This window comes from Pelmatolapia mariae, linkage group LG3_W (assembly GCF_036321145.2).
Source record: "Pelmatolapia mariae isolate MD_Pm_ZW linkage group LG3_W, Pm_UMD_F_2, whole genome shotgun sequence".
In the NCBI taxonomy this organism is placed as follows: domain Eukaryota; kingdom Metazoa; phylum Chordata; class Actinopteri; order Cichliformes; family Cichlidae; genus Pelmatolapia; species Pelmatolapia mariae.
In genome coordinates this window covers 80,416,056-80,440,982 of record NC_086229.1, presented here as the reverse complement: position 1 = coordinate 80,440,982, position 24,927 = coordinate 80,416,056, and the positions used below count along the sequence as shown (strand labels likewise).

The following is a 24,927-nucleotide window of genomic DNA, read 5'->3' as shown; positions in this document are numbered from 1 at the left end:
CCTAAAATTTTTTTTTGATTTTTACTTTAGAATTTGACATTTGTAGCTGATTTTAAATATGAGAATTTTGTATGCCCTTTTCCTTTAATGAGAAATCTGTGACCCACATCTACACTTTGAGGAAAATCGTCATATAATGAAAGTGCAAGGTTGCGCTGCTTCATTAAATATACAGAATTTATAGTACAAAAACCAGCTAATTATCATTGGTCAGGTGGTAGGCACAAAGATTCGTATAGTTTGCCATCAATCTTTTTTCTTTAACATTTCTGTTCTATCCATCTGTCAACAATGAATGACACAGACAACAATATGAGGACATAAAGGATTCAACATCAAATCTCTACATAATCCATGTTTCAACCACTGAAACATTTGACATGCTTAACTGTAGTAATTCCTGTTTAAATAAAGCCCATCATTTTACTTCTTATTAAATTAACCCCCTTTTTTGCCAGCATAAGAAAGTTAGCATTAAAATAAAATTTAAAAAAAAACATGCCAAAAGTGACAAAAAGAGAAAGAAATTAAGCTTAAATACTGGCTGACCAGACCAATTCAGGCACACAGTGGAGCAAACAATTAAATAACAATTCAAAAAGAAAATCTAAATAAATACCTAACTCAAGGAACAACAAAAAAGAAGTTTAATAAGAACAACTCAAGTCACCCAATCAGGGATGGGAATTGAAAATAATTTAATGATTCCCATTCCGTTATCTTTATCATTCCAATTCCATTTCAGTTCCTTATTGATTCCCTATCGATTCTCATTGGGTTCTTGGTGGCACCCTTTAAGAGTCACCATCATCTCTAAGCAGCATATAGGAGACATGACATTTGTGAAAATTAATTAGTGTTCTGTGGTCAAATGTGTGTGCATGTTCTGGAAGTATTTCACCTGATGTGATCAGTGTTTGGGGATGGGAATCGGTTCTTGCAGAGAATCGGTTCCCAGCAGGGCTGGACTGGGAGAAAAAATCGGCTTGGGCATTTTGACTAGAGACCGGCCCACCAGGTATTAAAACCATAAAGCCTTTGAATGGAAACAAACGACAGTGATGTACACTGTCCTGTTGATATGATTTCTATACATTTTACGTCAGATAAAAACTTTGGTTGTAAGATTCAGATAATTATTTAATAAAAGCTAGACATTTTAAATGAGAATAAGAAAGAAAAGTATTTCTTTGTGCCCCCCTTTCCCTGTTAATGCCCTACCTGGCCCCCTGGCAAAATTTTACTAGACCCGCCCCTGCACAGTTACCAGCTGTCAGCTACTTAGAAAAGGATCCTGATGTTATTTGTCTCTCAGAAACAGTTCATAACTTCCCTTCAACTCATTCATGTCACCTAATAGGTAAACCTGTTGCTCCATCACCTGTTCAGCTCTGATGATTCAGTAAGGACATCTCCTGGTTTCATCTTCATGTTTCCCTCTCACCACATATCCAAACCGATATCATGACCAACAGCTTTTACAGCTGTGGCTCCAGCAAACATCAGCTGATACTAGAAAGTAATATTAAATAAATTCTAACAACAGCTGATCAAGCTTAAACGTGCTGCTGTTGTTTAGCGCGACATCCGCTGGTTTCCTCTTTCTGGTGCAAAGTGGGCGATAAACAAACAAGAAAGAAAAGCCGATCAGCTGATCATTGATCAGTTTCATGATTGAAGTAGCAACAGGAGACAGAGGGGGAGAGAATGAGAGAAGAAGAGGCAGCTGACAGCGCAAAGACAGAATAACTCCAGCTTTCTGTCTTTTTTTTCATTCTAGCTGAAGTACGGGACAAACTGTGTTCTTTTTCAGCTCAATACGAAACGAGTAATATTTTCTCTGAATACAGGACGATTCTGTTTTTTACGGGACAGTTGGCAACTCCACTAACTAACCTTATGAATAAAATAAAGTTCACTCTCAGTAACATCATAGCACCCACCATAGCTGGACTAGCCATCGGGCATACCGGGCATGATTTTTTGTTTTTATGGGCAGATATTTTATTTTATTTTAGTTTTTGTAACGGTATAAACAATGAAAGGTGGTGGATTGGCCAGATGCTGCCGATGTGTAAAAATAACTTGGTGGTTTGGTGGTGGCTATGGCGGAGCTGCCACTGAGGCCAGCAGGTGGAAGGGAGGCAGGAGGACGAGAGACCCGAGGCGGCCACCGGTCCGAGTGTCAGGTGAACTGAACTTCAGGTAAGAAGTTATGACCTGCAGTCTGTCTGGGTCAGATATAAACCAAGTTTAGGTGTAGTTTATTCTCGTTGTGCTGACTTTTTACAGTCAGTTACAACAACTCGTACTGCGTACTAGCTAGCATGATGGTGTTTCTATACAGCTGGGTGGGTGCTATGATGTTACTGATAGTGAACTTTTTTTTATTAATAAGGTTAGTTAATAGAGGGCATTTTGTAGACCAAAACAGCCAATCAGATTTTTTGCATCCAAGTCTGTGATTGGCTGGTTTTGTGGCACAAATATAACGGTGTACAGACAGTGTTGCCAACTTAGCGACTTTGTCGCTATATTTAGCGAGTTTTCAGACCCCCTTAGCGACTTTTTTTCTAAAAAGCGACTAGCGACAAATCTGGCGACTTTTTCTGGTATTATTGGAGACTTATTTATGACGACTTTTTGACATGAAAACGCGTATCGCTCTTACTCTCAACAAGCAGCTGTGCTGCCGCGGGCACCTCGCCCGTGCCAAAGCGCTCACAGGCGGAGGATAGTCCTGCCCCCGCTGCTATCAGGGCAGGATATGTTCACACCTATGCGTTCAAACGGCAAATGAGTCGCGCATGAGCGAAGCCGCCACTACTGCACTGACTATAACGCAGTCAGTTCTTCTTTTACTGTTATGCTGTTTTGTGGATCACAAGGTTTAAAACTACTTATAAACACACACTCTCACACACAAAGTAACTCCACCAGAGTGCCAATTTTGGGTCACCTTTTCCGGTCCAATCCCGGCTAAAGGAGCAGGGTTGGAATTGTGACATTAAAAAACAATAATTGCTAAAAGAAATTTAATTTGTAGTTCTAAATAAATTCTAACTGCATTTAGGACGTTTTTTACTCACTTTATGTCTCTTCCACCATGTTATTTCTCTCTCTAACAATGTAGGTTGCAATTACATTAGCATGACCAATTATGCAAATTAGGCGATGACATCATTTAGTGACTTCTAGCAACTTTTAGGACAGCCAATAGCGATTTTTCTTACTGAGGAGTTGGCAACACTGTGTACAGAAAGAGTTGAACACGCAGGGGCAGAAATGTTGAGAGCGCAAGCAACACATCGCGAGCAAGCTCAAATGCAAAAGCTGAGCGAGAGGGGCTGCTATTTTGTGTGTGTATGGATAATAGCAAACACTGAAATACATTTTTCCACGCAGCAATGAATTTTGTTCACTCAAATTTAGCTTTTCTTCGCTCAAAATAAATTTCTCCTCAAAATGCAACACTTGCACCTGCAAATAATTTTTACGTGTGCTCAAAATTTTTTTTACGTGCACTCAGAATAGTGGCACAAAAATAATGCCATAGTGGCGCAACTTACAGTGTGGATGTGGACTTACTTTTATTTTTATTGCGCAAAAAGATGAGAGCGCAATGCTGAAGTGGATACTGCTCCAGGACAGAAACAACTCCATTAAACTGTTAACACAACTTCGACTCTTCACCTGTACAGACAACATGCTAACGCTAAGCTAGCCAAGAACCCAGAGTGATGATAAAGCTGAGTAAATGCTGACCCCAGCCCAGCACCGATAACTGCAGCTTCTGTTTCTAATTGTTTATGTTTATTAAGGAGAATCACTGTGGCCATCGCTTGGTGCTGATCGCAAAGTCTCTTTGTGCTGATTTCGTCTTTGATTTGTGCTGTCAGCTTTCTCTTTATGCCTAAATACTAAGACAAAGAGGTTTATATTGTTATCTGGTAATTGTGAGACTGAGTTTCAGATCATTTTGCAGAGTAACATGAAAGTAATGTAACGAGTAGTATAACAAATGTCTTTCTCTTGGGTGTAATTAAGTATCGTACTGCATTACTTTTAAGAAAAGTGTTCTGTGTAATATCTGTAATAACTTTTTTACTTTACTTTTTTTGAGTCATGACCCCAAAACTGATCACAATAAAGAGGGGAAATACCTCCAACATGGACAAACATTTGACCATGCCGCATGCAATTAATTGCATAAATGTAATGTTTTTAATATGCTGCTTAGAGATGAGATGGTTGTGACTCTCAATGTGGAGCCATGGAATCGAATTGATAAGTGTTATTGATAATGGAATCGGAATCGCTAAATTCTTATCAATTCCCATTCTTATCAGTGTTGGGGTCATTACTTAAAAAACAGTATTACATATATTACACAGAACATTTTACTTAAAATAATACTTAATGTATACTTAAAGTAATAAACTAACTTCATGCAGTACATCACTTAATCATTCCCAAGAGGAAGTATTTTGTTGTAGTACTCTTTACATTACTTTTGCCTTACTTTGTGAAATGACTTGAAACATGTTGTAACATAACATTTAACAACATAAAACTATACTGCTCAAAAAAATAAGGGTAACACAAAAATAGGACATCCCAGATCTGAATGAAGAAAAATTCTCATTAAATAATTAGTTTTTTTACATGGTTGAATATGCTGACAACAAAATCACACAAAAGTCATCAATGGAAATCAAATGTAGCAACCCATGAAGGTTTGGATTTGGAGTCACACTCAAAATTAAAGTAGACAAACACACTACAGGCAGATCCAACTTTGATGTAATGTCCTTAAAACACGTCAAATGAGGCTCAGTAGTGTGTGTGGCCTCCACATGCCTGTATGACCTGACTACAGCACCTGGGCTTGCTCCTGATGAGGTGACGGGTAGTCTCCTGAGGGATCTCCTCCCAGACCCGGACTAAAGCATCCACCAACTCCTGGACAGTCTGTGGTGCAACGTGGCGTTGGTGGATGGAGTGAGACATGATGTCCCAGACGTGCTCAATTGGATTCATGTCTGGGGAACGGAGAGGCCAGTTCATAGCATCAATGCCTTCGTCTTGCAGGAACTGCTGACACACTCCAGCCACATGAGGTCTAGTATTGTCTTGCATTAGGAGGATCCCAGGGCCAACAGCACAATCATATGGTCTCACAAGGGGTCTGAGGATCTCATCTTGGTACCCTAATGGCAGTCAGGCTACCTCTGGCGAGCACATGGAGGGCTGTGCGGCCCCCCAAAGAAATGCCATCCCACACCATTACTGACCCACTGCCAAACCGGTCATGCTGGAGGATGTTGCAGGCAGCAGAACGTTCTCAATGGCGTCTCCAGACTCTGTCACATCCGTCACATATTCTTCTGTAGCAATAACAAAGTATAACATAAATTATTCTGTAGCAATTACACAAGGATATCCAGTAATGTCCCTGCCTACAATTAAACACATTCACTTACCGAAAATCGGGGGCATCTGCTGTGGCGAATGGGTGCAAGCCTTTTACCACAAACTTAGTCACTGCTTGGTGACATTCGTCTATCCTGGCCTAAAAGGAGACGCTACCGGTAGACTGCAGCGACAACTGCCAGCACCTGAGCCAGCCAGACTCTATCTGTCTCCCTCATCATGGTCACCTACATGCAGCGCACAGTAATGGCAGGTTTTGTAATAAGGCAGATCGCGCTAACATAATATGCACTGTTAGGTGATTATTTACCTGCCGCATTAACGGGAAAGGACGTGCAAACGTTACCGCTGCTGCTGGGTTGAGATTCACGAGTCCGGAGCGGAATTGCGTGAATGTTGCGTGTTTTGTGAGCAAATGCTTTTGCATATTCGTAGTGTTTCCTCCCTTAAATGAAATATCTACTTTACAAGTATTGCAAGTTGCAATACTAAACTAATAACCAAACTTTTGAGCGTTTGAGCAAAAACGCGCAAAAGCGCAGTGTTTCCTGCCAGGTAAATGACGCTCCGCCACGTGGTGACGTCATTCGAGGCAATTGGAATCGATAAGGGAATCGTTTGCAAAAATGGCAAACAATTCCAAGGAATTGAAACACTGGGAACCGGTTCTCAACAAGAACCGGGTTTCAATACCCATCCCTAGCGGAGGTACCGCTCCTGCTGTTGGGCTGTTGCCCTCCTACGGTCTCCTCCACATCTCCTGATGTACTGGCCTGTCTCCTGATAGCGCTCCATGCTCTGGAAACAACGCTGACAGACACAGCAAACCTTCTTGCCACAGCTCACATTGTTGTGCCATCCTAGATGAGCTGCACTACCTGAGCCACTTGTGTGGGTTGTAGACTCAGTCTCATGCTACCACTAGAGTGAAACCACAGCCAGCATACTGAGAAGTGGTCTGTGATCACCACCTTAAGACCACTCCTTTATTGGGGATGTCTTGTTACCTGCCTATGATTTCCACCTGTCGTCTATTCCATTTGCACAACAGCATGTGAAACTGATTGTCAATCAGTGTTGCTTCCTAAGTGGACAGTTTGATTTCACAGAAACGTGATTGACTTGGAGTTACATTGTGTTGTTTAAGTTTTCCCTTTATGTTTTTGAGCAGTGTATATATGTTCCCACACACCAAACTAATCCCTATCATAATGAGATAACAAATGATCTTTTTCTTCATATTTATGTATAAACACAAAGCCAATAGCATAAAGCAAAGACTGAAAACCAGCACAAAGGGATCGCTATATCGATTCTACTGTAAAAACATGAAAAGGTAGATATGCAGGCCGCAGTCTGACTGCTCATGACTGCTTTTCTTACCTGTTGAATGAAGTACAGGGTCTAGCTGCTGGATTTGGGTCAGCATTCACTCTTCTTTAAAAGCAATCTGGGTTCTACTGTACAAATTATTTAGATGCAAAGATTATGTTAGATTACTTGAGTGGATATTTTATATGACACAATATCATTGCAAAGAATGGTGCAGTGAATCCATGACATAATATTTCCATTGGGAAGAGATCAATACTATACATAATGGATTGATTTGGGAAAGGTGTCTCAGATTAATTTAATGTAATTTTATATGTATACATGAACATAGATGTAAACTTCTAGTACTTACTACATGTATACATGTATATTGAACAGAATGGCAAGTCTATTCAACAATTTAGAAAACACAGTAGCACAAACAACAAATAACAAATTAACTCAAATAACTACCACAGCCGCAACAATGTCCACGGCAGTGGCACAAACAACCACGACTGCAGTGCCAACAACCACAACCACAGCGCCAACATCCACGACTGCAGCTCCAACAACCACAACAGCCGCACCAACAACAACAACGGCAGCTCCAACCACCACCACAGCCGCGTCAACAACCACCACAGCAGTTCTAACAACCACGACTGCACCTCCAACAACCACCACAGCCGCAGCAACTACAACGACAGACGAACCAACAACGACTGCAGCTCCAACAACCATGATCGCAGCAACAACAACCACGACAGCCGCACCGACAACCACTACAGCAGCTTCAACAACCACAACAGCCGCACCAACAACAACGACTGCAGCTGCAACAACCATGACTGCACCTCCAACAACCACGACAACGGCACCAACAACCACGACAGCCACACCAACAACCACGACAGCCGCACCAACAACCACGACAGCGGCACCAACAACCACGACAGCCGCAACAACAACCATGACTGCAGCTACAACAACCACGACAGCGGCACCAACAACCACGACTGCAGCTACAACAACCACGACAGCCGCACCAACAACCACGACAGCGGCAACAACAACAACGACTGCAGCTACAACAACCACAACAGCGGCACCAACAACCACGACAGCCGCAACAACAACCACGACTGCAGCTACAATAACCACGACAGCGGCACCTACAATCACGACTGCAGCTACAACAACCACGGCAGCCGCACCAACAACCACGACAGCCGCACCAACAACCACGACTGCAGCTACAATAACCACGACAGCGGCACCAACAACCACGACTGCAGCTACAACAACCACGACAGCCGCACCAACAACAACGACTGCAGCTGCAACAACCACAACTGCACCTCCAACAACCACGACAGCCGCACCAACAACCACGACTGCAGCTACAACAACCACGACAGCCGCACCAACAACCACGACAGCCGCACCAACAACCACGACTGCAGCTACAACAACCACGACATCCGCAGCAACAACCACGACAGCCGCACCAACAACGACGACTGCAGCTACAACAACCACGACAGCCGCACCAACAACCACGACAGCTGCAACAACCACGACTGCACCTCCAACAACCACGACAGCGGCACCGACAACCACGACGGCCGCAACAACAACCACGACTGCAGCTACAACAACCACGGCAGCCGCACCAACAACCACGACAGCCGCACCAACAACCACGACTGAAGCTTCAACAACCACGACTGCACCTCTAACAACCACGACAGCTCCAACAACAACCACGACAGCCGCACCAACAACCACGACAGCCGCACCAACAACCACGACTGCAGCTACAACAACCATGACAGCCGCACCAACAACCACGACAGCCGCACCAACAACCACGACAGCCGCACCAACAACCACGACTGCAGCTACAATAACCACGACAGCGGCACCAACAACCACGACTGCAGCTACAACAACCACGACAGCCGCACCAACAACCACGACTGCAGCTACAACAACCACGACATCCGCACCAACAACCACGACAGCCGCACCAACAACCACGACTGCAGCTGCAACAACCACAACTACACCTCCAACAACCACGACAGCGGCACCGACAACCACGACAGCCGCACCAACAACCACGACAGCCGCACTAACAACCACGACTGCAGTTTCAACAACCACAACTGCACCTCTAACAACCACGACAACGGCACCAACAACCACGACAGCTGTACCGACAACCACGACAGCCGCACCAACAACCACGACAGCCGCACCAACAACCACGACTTCAGCTACAACAACCACGACAGCCGCACCGACAACAACGACTGCAGTTGCAACAACCACAACTGCACCTCCAACAACCACAACAGCCGCACCAACAACCACGACAGCCGCACCAACAACCACGACTGCAACTACAACAACCACGACAGCCGCACCAACAACCACGACAGCCGCACCAACAACCACGACTGCAGCTTCAACAACCACGACTGCACCTCCAACAACCACGACTGCAACTTCAACAACCACGACTGCACCTCCAACAACCACGACTGCAGCTCCAACAACAACTACAACAGCTCCAATAACAACCACGACAATGGCACCAACAACCACAACAGCCGCACCAACTACCACGACTGCACCTTCAACAACCACGACAGCCGCTCCAACGACCACGACAGCCGCACCAACAACCACGACAGCGGCACCGACAACCACGACAGCCGCACCAACAACCACGACAGCGGCAACAACAACAACGACTGCAGCTACAACAACCACAACAGCGGCACCAACAACCACGACAGCCGCAACAACAACCACGACTGCAGCTACAATAACCACGACAGCGGCACCTACAATCACGACTGCAGCTACAACAACCACGGCAGCCGCACTAACAACCACGACTGCAGTTTCAACAACCACAACTGCACCTCTAACAACCACGACAACGGCACCAACAACCACGACAGCTGTACCGACAACCACGACAGCCGCACCAACAACCACGACTGCAGCTACAATAACCACGACAGCGGCACCAACAACCACGACTGCAGCTACAACAACCACGACAGCCGCACCAACAACAACGACTGCAGCTGCAACAACCACAACTGCACCTCCAACAACCACGACAGCCGCACCAACAACCACGACAGCCGCACCAACAACCACGACTGCAGCTACAACAACCACGACATCCGCAGCAACAACCACGACAGCCGCACCAACAACGACGACTGCAGCTACAACAACTACGACAGCCGCACCAACAACCACGACAGCTGCAACAACCACGACTGCACCTCCAACAACCACGACAGCGGCACCGACAACCACTACGGCCGCAACAACAACCACGACTGCAGCTGCAACAACCACGACATCCGCAGCAACAACCACGACAGCCGCACCAACAACGACGACTGCAGCTACAACAACCACGACAGCCGCACCAACAACCACGACAGCTGCAACAACCACGACTGCACCTCCAACAACCACGACAGCGGCACCGACAACCACTACGGCCGCAACAACAACCACGACTGCAGCTACAACAACCACGGCAGCCGCACCAACAACCACGACAGCCGCACCAACAACCACGACTGAAGCTTCAACAACCACGACTGCACCTCTAACAACCACGACAGCTCCAACAACAACCACGACAGCCGCACCAACAACCACGACAGCCGCACCAACAACCACGACTGCAGCTACAACAACCACGACATCCGCAGCAACAACCACGACAGCCGCACCAACAACCACGACAGCCGCACCAACAACCACGACTGCAGCTACAATAACCACGACAGCGGCACCAACAACCACGACTGCAGCTACAACAACCACGACAGCCGCACCAACAACCACGACTGCAGCTACAACAACCACGACATCCGCACCAACAACCACGACAGCCGCACCAACAACCACGACTGCAGCTGCAACAACCACAACTACACCTCCAACAACCACGACAGCGGCACCGACAACCACGACAGCCGCACCAACAACCACGACAGCCGCACTAACAACCACGACTGCAGTTTCAACAACCACAACTGCACCTCTAACAACCACGACAACGGCACCAACAACCACGACAGCTGTACCGACAACCACGACAGCCGCACCAACAACCACGACAGCCGCACCAACAACCACGACTTCAGCTACAACAACCACGACAGCCGCACCGACAACAACGACTGCAGTAGCAACAACCACAACTGCACCTCCAACAACCACAACAGCCGCACCGACAACCACGACAGCCGCACCAACAACCACGACTGCAGCTACAACAACCACGACATCCGCAGCAACAACCACGACAGCCGCACCAACAACCACGACAGCCGCACCAACAACCACGACTGCAGCTACAATAACCACGACAGCGGCACCAACAACCACGACTGCAGCTACAACAACCACGACAGCCGCACCAACAACCACGACTGCAGCTACAACAACCACGACATCCGCACCAACAACCACGACAGCCGCACCAACAACCACGACTGCAGCTGCAACAACCACAACTACACCTCCAACAACCACGACAGCGGCACCGACAACCACGACAGCCGCACCAACAACCACGACAGCCGCACTAACAACCACGACTGCAGTTTCAACAACCACAACTGCACCTCTAACAACCACGACAACGGCACCAACAACCACGACAGCTGTACCGACAACCACGACAGCCGCACCAACAACCACGACAGCCGCACCAACAACCACGACTTCAGCTACAACAACCACGACAGCCGCACCGACAACAACGACTGCAGTAGCAACAACCACAACTGCACCTCCAACAACCACGACATCCGCAGCAACAACCACGACAGCCGCACCAACAACCACGACTGCAGCTACAACAACTACGACAGCCGCACCAACAACCACGACAGCTGCAACAACCACGACTGCACCTCCAACAACCACGACAGCGGCACCGACAACCACTACGGCCGCAACAACAACCACGACTGCAGCTGCAACAACCACGACATCCGCAGCAACAACCACGACAGCCGCACCAACAACGACGACTGCAGCTACAACAACCACGACAGCCGCACCAACAACCACGACAGCTGCAACAACCACGACTGCACCTCCAACAACCACGACAGCGGCACCGACAACCACTACGGCCGCAACAACAACCACGACTGCAGCTACAACAACCACGGCAGCCGCACCAACAACCACGACAGCCGCACCAACAACCACGACTGAAGCTTCAACAACCACGACTGCACCTCTAACAACCACGACAGCTCCAACAACAACCACGACAGCCGCACCAACAACCACGACAGCCGCACCAACAACCACGACTGCAGCTACAATAACCACGACAGCGGCACCAACAACCACGACTGCAGCTACAACAACCACGACAGCCGCACCAACAACCACGACTGCAGCTACAACAACCACGACATCCGCACCAACAACCACGACAGCCGCACCAACAACCACGACTGCAGCTGCAACAACCACAACTACACCTCCAACAACCACGACAGCGGCACCGACAACCACGACAGCCGCACCAACAACCACGACAGCCGCACTAACAACCACGACTGCAGTTTCAACAACCACAACTGCACCTCTAACAACCACGACAACGGCACCAACAACCACGACAGCTGTACCGACAACCACGACAGCCGCACCAACAACCACGACAGCCGCACCAACAACCACGACTTCAGCTACAACAACCACGACAGCCGCACCGACAACAACGACTGCAGTAGCAACAACCACAACTGCACCTCCAACAACCACGACAGCCGCACCAACAACCACGACAGCCGCACCAACAACCACGACTGCATCTTCAACAACCACGACTGCACCTCCAACAACCACGACTTCAACTTCAACAACCACGACTGCACCTCCAACAACCACGACTGCAGCTCCAACAACAACTACAACAGCTCCAATAACAACCACGACAATGGCACCAACAACCACAACAGCCGCACCAACTACCACGACTGCACCTTCAACAACCACGACAGCCGCTCCAACAACCACGACAGCCGCACCAACAACCACGACAGCGGCACCGAGAACCACGACAGCCGCACCAACAACCACGACAGCGGCAACAACAACAACGACTGCAGCTACAACAACCACAACAGCGGCACCAACAACCACGACTGCAGCTACAACAACCACGACAGCCGCACCAACAACAACGACTGCAGCTGCAACAACCACAACTGCACCTCCAACAACCACGACAGCCGCACCAACAACCACGACAGCCGCACCAACAACCACAACTGCAGCTACAACAACCACGACAGCCGCACCAACAACCACGACAGCCGCACCAACAACCACGACTGCAGCTACAACAACCACGACATCCGCAGCAACAACCACGACAGCCGCACCAACAACGACGACTGCAGCTACAACAACCACGACAGCCGCACCAACAACCACGACAGCTGCAACAACCACGACTGCACCTCCAACAACCACGACAGCGGCACCGACAACCACTACGGCCGCAACAACAACCACGACTGCAGCTACAACAACCACGGCAGCCGCACCAACAACCACGACAGCCGCACCAACAACCACGACTGAAGCTTCAACAACCACGACTGCACCTCTAACAACCACGACAGCTCCAACAACAACCACGACAGCCGCACCAACAACCACGACAGCCGCACCAACAACCACGACTGCAGCTACAACAACCACGACATCCGCAGCAACAACCACGACAGCCGCACCAACAACCACGACAGCCGCACCAACAACCACGACTGCAGCTACAATAACCACGACAGCGGCACCAACAACCACGACTGCAGCTACAACAACCACGACAGCCGCACCAACAACCACGACTGCAGCTACAACAACCACGACATCCGCACCAACAACCACGACAGCCGCACCAACAACCACGACTGCAGCTGCAACAACCACAACTACACCTCCAACAACCACGACAGCGGCACCGACAACCACGACAGCCGCACCAACAACCACGACAGCCGCACTAACAACCACGACTGCAGTTTCAACAACCACAACTGCACCTCTAACAACCACGACAACGGCACCAACAACCACGACAGCTGTACCGACAACCACGACAGCCGCACCAACAACCACGACAGCCGCACCAACAACCACGACTTCAGCTACAACAACCACGACAGCCGCACCGACAACAACGACTGCAGTAGCAACAACCACAACTGCACCTCCAACAACCACGACAGCCGCACCAACAACCACGACAGCCGCACCAACAACCACGACTGCATCTTCAACAACCACGACTGCACCTCCAACAACCACGACTTCAACTTCAACAACCACGACTGCACCTCCAACAACCACGACTGCAGCTCCAACAACAACTACAACAGCTCCAATAACAACCACGACAATGGCACCAACAACCACAACAGCCGCACCAACTACCACGACTGCACCTTCAACAACCACGACAGCCGCTCCAACAACCACGACAGCCGCACCAACAACCACGACAGCGGCACCGAGAACCACGACAGCCGCACCAACAACCACGACAGCGGCAACAACAACAACGACTGCAGCTACAACAACCACAACAGCGGCACCAACAACCACGACTGCAGCTACAACAACCACGACAGCCGCACCAACAACAACGACTGCAGCTGCAACAACCACAACTGCACCTCCAACAACCACGACAGCCGCACCAACAACCACGACAGCCGCACCAACAACCACAACTGCAGCTACAACAACCACGACAGCCGCACCAACAACCACGACAGCCGCACCAACAACCACGACTGCAGCTACAACAACCACGACATCCGCAGCAACAACCACGACAGCCGCACCAACAACGACGACTGCAGCTACAACAACCACGACAGCCGCACCAACAACCACGACAGCTGCAACAACCACGACTGCACCTCCAACAACCACGACAGCGGCACCGACAACCACTACGGCCGCAACAACAACCACGACTGCAGCTACAACAACCACGGCAGCCGCACCAACAACCACGACAGCCGCACCAACAACCACGACTGAAGCTTCAACAACCACGACTGCACCTCTAACAACCACGACAGCTCCAACAACAACCACGACAGCCGCACCAACAACCACGACAGCCGCACCAACAACCACGACTGCAGCTACAACAACCACGACAGCCGCACCAACAACCACGACAGCCGCACCAACAACCACGACAGCCGCACCAACAACCACGACTGCAGCTACAATAACCACGACAGCGGCACCAACAACCACGACTGCAGCTACAACAACCACGACAGCCGCACCAACAACCACGACTGCAGCTACAACAACCACGACATCCGCACCAACAACCACGACAGCCGCACCAACAACCACGACTGCAGCTGCAACAACCACAACTACACCTCCAACAACCACGACAGCGGCACCGACAACCACGACAGCCGCACCAACAACCACGACAGCCGCACTAACAACCACGACTGCAGTTTCAACAACCACAACTGCACCTCTAACAACCACGACAGCTCCAACAACAACCACAACAGCTCCAATAACAACCACAACAATGGCAACAACAACCACAACAGCCGCACCAACAACCACGACTGCAGCTACAACAACCACGACAGCCGCACCAACAACCACGACTTCAGCTGCAACAACCACAACTGCACCTCCAACAACCACGACAGCGGCACCAACAACCACGACTGCAGCTACAACAACCACGACAGCAGCACCAACAACCACGACTGCAGCTACAACAACCACGACATCCGCACCAACAACCACGACAGCCGCACCAACAACCACGACTGCAGCTGCAACAACCACAACTGCACCTCCAACAACCACGACAGCGGCACCGACAACCACGACAGTCGCACCAACAACCACGACTGCAGCTACAACAACGACGGCAGCCGCACCAACAACCACGACAGCCGCACTAACAACCACGACTGCAGCTTCAACAACCACGACTGCACCTCTAACAACCACGACAGCTCCAACAACAACCACAACAGCTCCAATAACAACCACAACAATGGAACCAACAACCACAACAGCCGCACCAACAACCACGAGTGCAACTACAACAACCACGACAGCCGCACCAACAACCACGACAGCCGCACCAACAACCATGACTGCAGCTACAACAACCACGACAGCCGCACCAACAACCACGACTGCAGCTACAACAACCACGACAGCTGCACCAATAACCACGACAGCCGCACCAACAACCACGACAGCGGCAACAACAACCACGACTGCAGCTTCAACAACCACGACTGCACCTCCAACAACCACGACAGCTCCAACAACAACCACAACAGCTCCAGTAACAACCACGACAATGGCACCAACAACCACAACAGCGGCACCACCTACCACGACTGCACCTTCAACAACCATGACAGCCGCACCAACAACCACGACAGCGGCACCGACAACCACGACAGCCGCACCAACAACCACGACTGCAGCTACAATAACCACGACAGCCGCACCAACAACCACAACTGCAGCTACAACAACCACGACAGCCGCACCAACAACCACGACAGCCACACCAACAACCACGACTGCAGCTACAACAACCACGACAGCCGCACCAACAACAACGACTGCAGCTGCAACAACCACAACTGCACCTCCAACAACCACGACAGCCGCACCAACAACCACGACTGCAGCTACAACAACCACGACAGCCGCACCAACAACCACGACAGCCGCACCAGCAACCACGACTGCAGCTACAACAACAACGACTGCAGCTACAACAACCACAACAGCGGCACCAACAACCACGACAGCCGCACCAACAACCACGACTGCAGCTTCAATAACCACGACAGCGGTACCTACAATCACGACTGCAGCTACAACAACCACGGCAGCCGCACCAACAACCACGACAGCCGCACCAACAACCACGACTGCAGCTACAATAACCACGACAGCGGCACCAACAGCCACGACTGCAGCTCCAACAACAACCACAACAGCCGCACCAACAACAACGACTGCAGCTGCAACAACCACAACTGCACCTCCAACAACCACGACAGCCGCACCAACAACCACGACAGCCGCACCAACAACCACGACTGCAGCTACAACAACCACGACAGCCGCACCAACAACCACGACAGCCGCACCAACAACCACGACTGCAGCTACAACAACCACGACATCCGCAGCAACAACCACGACAGCCGCACCCACAACGACGACTGCAGCTACAACAACCACGACAGCCGCACCAACAACTACGACATCTGCAACAACCACGACTGCACCTCCAACAACCACGACAGCGGCACCGACAACCACTACGGCCGCAACAACAACCACGACTGCAGCTACAACAACCACGACTGAAGCTTCAACAACCACGACTGCACCTCTAACAACCACGACAGCTCCAACAACAACCACAACAGCCGCACCAACAACCACGACAGCCGCACCAACAACCACGACTGCAGCTACAACAACCACGACAGCCGCACCAACAACCACGACAGCGGCACCAACAACCACGACAGCCGCACCAACAACCACGACTGCAGCTACAATAACCACGACAGCGGCACCAACAAGCACGACTGCAGCTACAACAACCACGACAGCCGCACCAACAACCACGACTGCAGCTACAACAACCACGACATCCGCACCAACAACCACGACAGCCGCACCAACAACCACGACTGCAGCTGCAACAACCACAACTACACCTCCAACAACCACGACAGCCGCACCAACAACCACGACAGCCGCACTAACAACCACGACTGCAGTTTCAACAACCACAACTGCACCTCTAACAACCACGACAGCTCCAACAACAACCACAACAGCTCCAATAACAACCACAACAATGGCAACAACAACCACAACAGCCGCACCAACAACCACGACTGCAGCTACAACAACCACGACAGCCGCACCAACAACCACAACTTCAGCTGCAACAACCACAACTGCACCTCCAACAACCACGACAGCGGCACCAACAACCACGACTGCAGCTACAACAACCACGACAGCAGCACCAACAGCCACGACTGCAGCTACAACAACCACGACATCCGCACCAACAACCACGACAGCCGCACCAACAACCACGACTGCAGCTGCAACAACCACAACTGCACCTCCAACAACCACGACAGCGGCACCGACAACCACGACAGTCGCACCAACAACCACGACTGCAGCTACAACAACCACGGCAGCCGCACCAACAACCACGACAGCCGCACTAACAACCACGACTGCAGCTTCAACAACCACGACTGCACCTCTAACAACCACGACAGCTCCAACAACAACCACAACAGCTCCAATAACAACCACAACAATGGAACCAACAACCACAACAGCCGCACCAACAACCACGAGTGCAACTACAACAACCACAACAGCCGCACCAACAACCACGACAGCCGCACCAACAACCACGACTGCAGCTACAACAACCACGACAGCTGCACCAATAACAACGACAGCCGCACCAACAACCACGACAGCGGCAACAACAACCACGACTGCAGCTTCAACAACCACGACTGCACCTCCAACAACCACGACAGCTCCAACAACAACCACAACAGCTCCAGTAACAACCACGACAATGGCACCAACAACCACAACAGCCGCACCACCTACCACGACTGCACCTTCAACAACCATGACAGCCGCACCAACAACCACGACTGCAGCTTCAACAACCACGACAGCCGCACCAACAACCACGACAGCCGCACCAACAACCACAACTGCACCTCCAACAACCACGACAGCGGCACCAACAACCACGACTGCAGCTACAACAACCACGACAGCCGCACCAACAACCATGACTGCAGCTACAACAACCACGACAGCCGCACCAACAACCACGACTGCAGCTACAACAACCACGACAGCTGCACCAATAACCACGACAGCCGCACCAACAACCACGACAGCGACAACAACAACCACGACTGCAGCTTCAACAACCACGACTGCACCTCCAACAACCACGACAGCTCCAACAACAACCACAACAGCTCCAGTAACAACCACGACAATGGCACCAACAACCACAACAGCCGCACCACCTACCACGACTGCACCTTCAACAACCATGACAGCCGCACCAACAACCACGACAGCCGCACCAACAACCACGACAGCCGCACTAACAACCACGACTGCAGCTTCAACAACCACGACAGCCGCACCAACAACCATGACAGCCGCACCAACAACCATGACAGCCGCACCAACAACCACGACTGCAGCTACAACAACCACGACAGCTGCACCAATAACCACGACAGCCGCACCAACAACCACAATTGCACCTCCAACAACCACGACAGCGGCACCAACAACCACGACTGCAGCTACAACAACCACGACAGCCGCACCAACAACCACGACTGCAGCTACAACAACCACGACAGCCGCACCAACAACCATGACTGCAGCTACAACAACCACGACAGCTGCACCAATAACCACGACAGCCGCGCCAACAACCACGACAGCCGCACCAACAACCACGACTGCAGCTACAACAACCACGACAGCCGCACCAACAACCACGGCAGCCGCACCAACAACCACGACAGCCGCACTAACAACCACGACTGCAGCTTCAACAACCACAACTGCACCTCTAACAACCACGACATCTCCAACAACAACCACAACAGCTCCAATAACAACCACAACAATGGAACCAACAACCACAACAGCCGCACCAACAACCACGAGTGCAACTACAACAACCACGACAGCCGCACCAACAACCACGACAGCCGCACCAACAACCATGACTGCAGCTACAACAACCACGACAGCCGCACCAACAACCACGACTTCAGCTGCAACAACCACAACTGCACCTCCAACAACTACGACAGCGGCACCAACAACCACGACTGCAGCTGCAACAACCACGACAGCCGCACCAACAACCACGACTGCAGCTACAACAACCACGACATCCGCACCAACAACCACGACAGCCGCACCAACAACCACGACTGCAGCTGCAACAACCACAACTGCACCTCCAACAACCACGACAGCTCCAACAACAACCACAACAGCTCCAATAACAACGACGACAATGGCACCAACAACCACAACAACCGCACCACCTACCACGACTGCACCTTCAACAACCACGACAGCCGCACCAACAACCACGACAGCCGCACCAACAACCACGACAGCGGCACCGACAACCACTACAGCCGCACCAACAACCACGACAGCCGCAACAACAACCACGACTGCAGCTACAACAACCACGACTGCAGCTACAACAACCACGACAGCCGCACCGACAACCACGACAGCCGCACCAACAGCAACGACTGCAGCTGCAACAACCACAACTGCACCTCCAACAACCACGACAGCGGCACCGACAACCACGACTGCAGCTACAACAACCACGGCAGCCGCACCAACGACCACGACAGCCACACCAACAACCACGACTGCAGCTTCAACAACCACGACTGCAGCTTCAACAACCACGACTGCACCTCCAACAACCACGACAGCTCCAACAACAACCACAACAGCTCCAAAAACAACCACGACAATGGCACCAACAACCACAAAAGCCGCACCAACTACCACGACTGCACCAACAACAACCACGACAGCCGCACCAACAACCACGACAGCCGCACCAACAACCACGACAGCGGCACCGACAACCACGACAGCTGCACCAACAACCACGACTACAGCTACAATAACCACGACAGCGGCACCAACAACCACGACTGCAGCTACAACAACCACGACAGCCGCACCAACAACTACGACAGCCGCACCAACAACCACGACAGCCGCACCGACAACCACAACAGCGGCACCAACAACCACGACAGCGGCATCAACAACCACGACTGCAACTACAACAACCACGACAGCCGCACCAACTACCACGACAAACGAACCAACCACGACTGCAGCTACAACAACCACGACAGCCGCACCAACAACAACGACTGCAGTTGCAACAACCACAACTGCACCTCCAACAACCACTACAGCGGCACCGACAACCACAACAGCCGCACCGACAACCACGACTGCAGCTACAACAACCACGACAGCCGCACCAACAACCATGACTGCAGCTACAACAACCACGACTGCACCAACAACCACGACAGCCGCATCAACAACCACGACTGCAACTACAACAACCACGACAGCCGCATCAACAAACACGACTGCAGCTACAACAACGACGACAGCGGCACCAATGACCACGACAGCCGCATCAACAACCACGACTGCAGCTTCGACGACCACGACATCCGCATCAACAACCACGACTGCAGCTCCAACAACCACGACAGCGGCACCAACAACCACAACAGCTCCAATAACAACCACGACAATGGCACCAACAACCACGACAGCCGCACCAACTACCACGACAACCTCACCAACAACGACTGCAGCTCCAACATCCACAACAGACGCTCCAACAACCACGACAGCCGCACCAACGACCACGACAGCCGCATCAACAACCACGACTGCAGCTACAACGACCACGACAGCCGCAACAACAACCACGACTGCAGCTCCAACACCCACGACAGCGGCGCCAACGACCACGACATCCACACCAACTACTACGACAACCGCACGAACAACGACTGCAGCTCCAACAACAACAACGGCAGCTCCAACCACCACCACAGCCGCGCCAACAACAACCACAGCAGTTCCAACAATCACAACTGCACCTCCAACAACCACGACAGCCACAACAACAACCACGACAACTCCAACAACAACCACGACAGCCGCAACAACTACCACGACAGCCGCACCAACAACCACGACAGCCGCACCAACTACCACGACAAACGAACCAACAACGACTGCAGCTCCAACAACCACGACAGCCGCACCAACAACCAAGACTGCAGCTCCAACAACCACGACAGCCGCACCAACAACCAAGACTGCAGCTACAACAACCACGACAGCGGCAACAACAACAATGACTGCAGCGGCAACAACAACAATGACTGCAGCTTCAACAACCACGACTGCACCTCCAACAACCACGACAGCGGCACCAACAACCACAACAGCTCCAATAACAACCACCACAATGTCATCAACAACCACGACAGCTGCACCAACTACCACAACAACTGCACCAACAACGACTGCAGCTCCAACAACGACGACTGCACTTTCAACAACCACAACAGTCGCACCAACAACAATGACTGCACCTGCAACAATCACCACAGCTGCACCAACAACAACTACTGCAGCTGCAACAACCACAACCGCCGCAACAACAACCACGACAGCTCCAACAACAACCACGACAGCGGCACCAACAACCACGACAGCCGCACCAACAACCACGATAACCGCACCAACAACCACGATAGCCGCACCAACAACCACGACAGCCACACCAACAACCACAATAGCCGCAACAACAACCACGACTGCACCTCCAACAACATCAACAGCCGCACCAACAACCACGATAACTCCAACAACAACAATGACAATGGCACCAACAACCACGACAGCTCCAACAACTACCACGACAACCACTCCAACAACGACTGTAGCTCCAACAACCACAACAGCCTCACCAACAACAACAACCGCAGCTCCAACAACCACCACAGCCGCGCCAACATCCACGACTGCAGCTCCTACAACCACAACTTCACCTCCAACAACCACGACTGCAGGTCCAACAACTATGACAGCCACACCGACAACAACGACCGCAGCTCCAACATCCACAGCTGCAGCTCTAACAACAACGACTGCAGTACCAACAACCACGACTGCAGCTTCAACAACCACAACAGTTGCACCAACAACCACGACAAATGAACCAACAACGACTGCAGCTCCAACAACAACAACAGCCACTCAGACAACCACAACAGCAGCACCAACAACCACGACGGCTGCACCAACAACCACGACCGCACCTCCAACATCCACAACCTCAGTTCCAACAACCACAACTGCAGCTCCAACAACCACGACTGCAGTACCAACAACCACAACTGCAGCTCCAGTGACCGCAGCTCCAACATCAACGACTGCAACTCCAACAACCACAACTGCAGCTCCAACGACCACAACAGCCGCACCAACAACAACAACCGCAGCTCCAACACCAACAACCGCAACTCCAACAACCACGACTATAGCGTCAACAACAACGACCGGACCTCCAACATCCACGACTGCAGCTCCAACAGCCACAACTGCATCTCCATTAACCACAACTGCAGCTCCAACAACCACCACTTCCCCTCATACCACCACCACCACCACGGCTCCTCCGACAATAACCACCACTTCAACACCAACCACAAGCACGGCTCCTCCGACAACAACCACTACTGCCCAACAAACCACCTCCACCACCACTCCTCCAACAATAACCACCACTGCCCCATCAACCACCATCACAACAACAACAACGGCAGTGGCGGTAGTTCGTGCACCAGTTGTTGTTCTTGCAGCAGTTTTGGTTACACCCTTTGTGCCTCAACTCGAAGATAGAACCAGTCCAGAATTTAAGGCACTTGCGACAGATGTTGTGGTAGTGGTGAGTAAAATACTGAGATTAATTTTCAAGTGCTGTTAAAATTCCAGCTGACTGCAACTAAATTTGAATTAATTTATTTATTTTTACTTTGTTCCACACAGTATGAAGTCGTCTATAGAGCTAAATATGGTTTACTTTTCAGTCGTGTAATTGTCATAGCATTTAGGTAAGATATTTACTGTTTTTCATTTGTAGCAACATTAATGTTATTACAATGACAAAAAAAATTTTGTTAATTTAACATATTTAATTAGGAGTTGCTTTTTATTCTTTCTTTTATGTAGACGAGCTGGGACCAGAACACGAACAGATCCTAGTACTGAAGCAGAAGTGGAGGTTGTGTTTAACAACACAATAACACCTGCACAAATCCCAGAGGCTAAAGATGTTCAACAAACCTTAGTCGCAGCGGTGTCTAATCCCAACAACACTTTCAATCTCACTGTTGATACAACATCTGTCGTAGCAACCCAAGTAAACAGTGAGTAAACCGCAGTCACACATGCCACTCTGGAAGTGAGTTGCCTTGTTTATTTTAAACAAGGCAACATACTTTTTATATTTAATATCATATACAATTTAATATCATATACAATTTGTTATTGTTTATGGCATGAACATCTGTGTAGTGATTTATTTCATTATTCTCTCTCTAAAAAAAGAAAACAGAAAGACTCCTTTAAACAAGATTGATTTGAATGATTTGTTTTCAACTGCTTTTTTTCTTCCTCTTTGTTTTCTACACCTGTAACAACTGCAACTGCTGAGCCAGTTTTTACAAAGGTGTTGCAGTTCACATCGGTTGGAGAGACATTTGCAGCTGACTTGCTGATCTCATCATCTCCAGCATTTAAAAATAGATCATCACTGATAGTGACAACAGTAAGTTTTCTCTCTTGAAGTCAAACAGTGGTTAAATGCATGCATTCACTTAAGCACACAGACTCACAGATCTTTGATTGTGTGTGTTTCTGCAGCTTGAACCGATCTACAATAAAACATTTTCTTCATACAACTCAATGGAAGTGACTGGATTCCGGTAATTTGTTTTTTGTTTGATGATTACATATAATATATAATACATAATGAATTAAGGCAAGTAAAACGATATTTGGTTTATTCATTTTGCAGAAATGGATCCATCATCAGTTACATTAACATTCGGTTTGCATCTACATCAGTGCCAAATAACACTGACATTGCAAATGTTTTGATCAATGCAGCTCCAAACATAACAGCCTTCAACATTACCAATGTTGTTGTCAGTGACCCAGGTAAGCAATATTTAATATTATCATATTTTAAATTCATAATATATCTGAACTGTTTGTTAAAGCAGTGCCTTATTTTCTTTGCTGGCATGTACAGTGGCTTCAATTACAACTGCGAGCACTACAACACCAGTGATGACTGCAGCTACAAACGCAACCACAGCAAAT

The 24,927-nt window shown here is 50.1% G+C and overlaps 1 protein-coding gene across 1 annotated transcript; it reads left to right on the top strand.

Annotated features, from left to right (window-relative positions):
- Window positions 1-6,761: 6,761 nt before the first annotated feature.
- On the top strand, window positions 6,762-23,442 carry LOC134624016 (mucin-2-like). Its single transcript, XM_065470247.1, has 20 exons — window positions 6,762-6,769; window positions 7,227-7,792; window positions 7,941-9,346; window positions 9,429-9,451; window positions 9,516-9,913; window positions 10,500-10,659; window positions 12,139-14,093; window positions 14,250-15,715; window positions 15,962-16,464; window positions 16,623-16,810; window positions 16,878-17,851; window positions 18,384-18,472; window positions 18,723-19,054; window positions 19,290-19,374; window positions 19,899-20,524; window positions 20,568-21,045; window positions 21,087-21,835; window positions 21,963-22,005; window positions 22,443-22,610; window positions 22,776-23,442. Exons 1-20 carry the CDS (start codon window positions 6,762-6,764, stop codon window positions 23,440-23,442), a joined length of 10,884 nt encoding a protein of 3,627 aa, XP_065326319.1.
- Window positions 23,443-24,927: the final 1,485 nt, after the last annotated feature.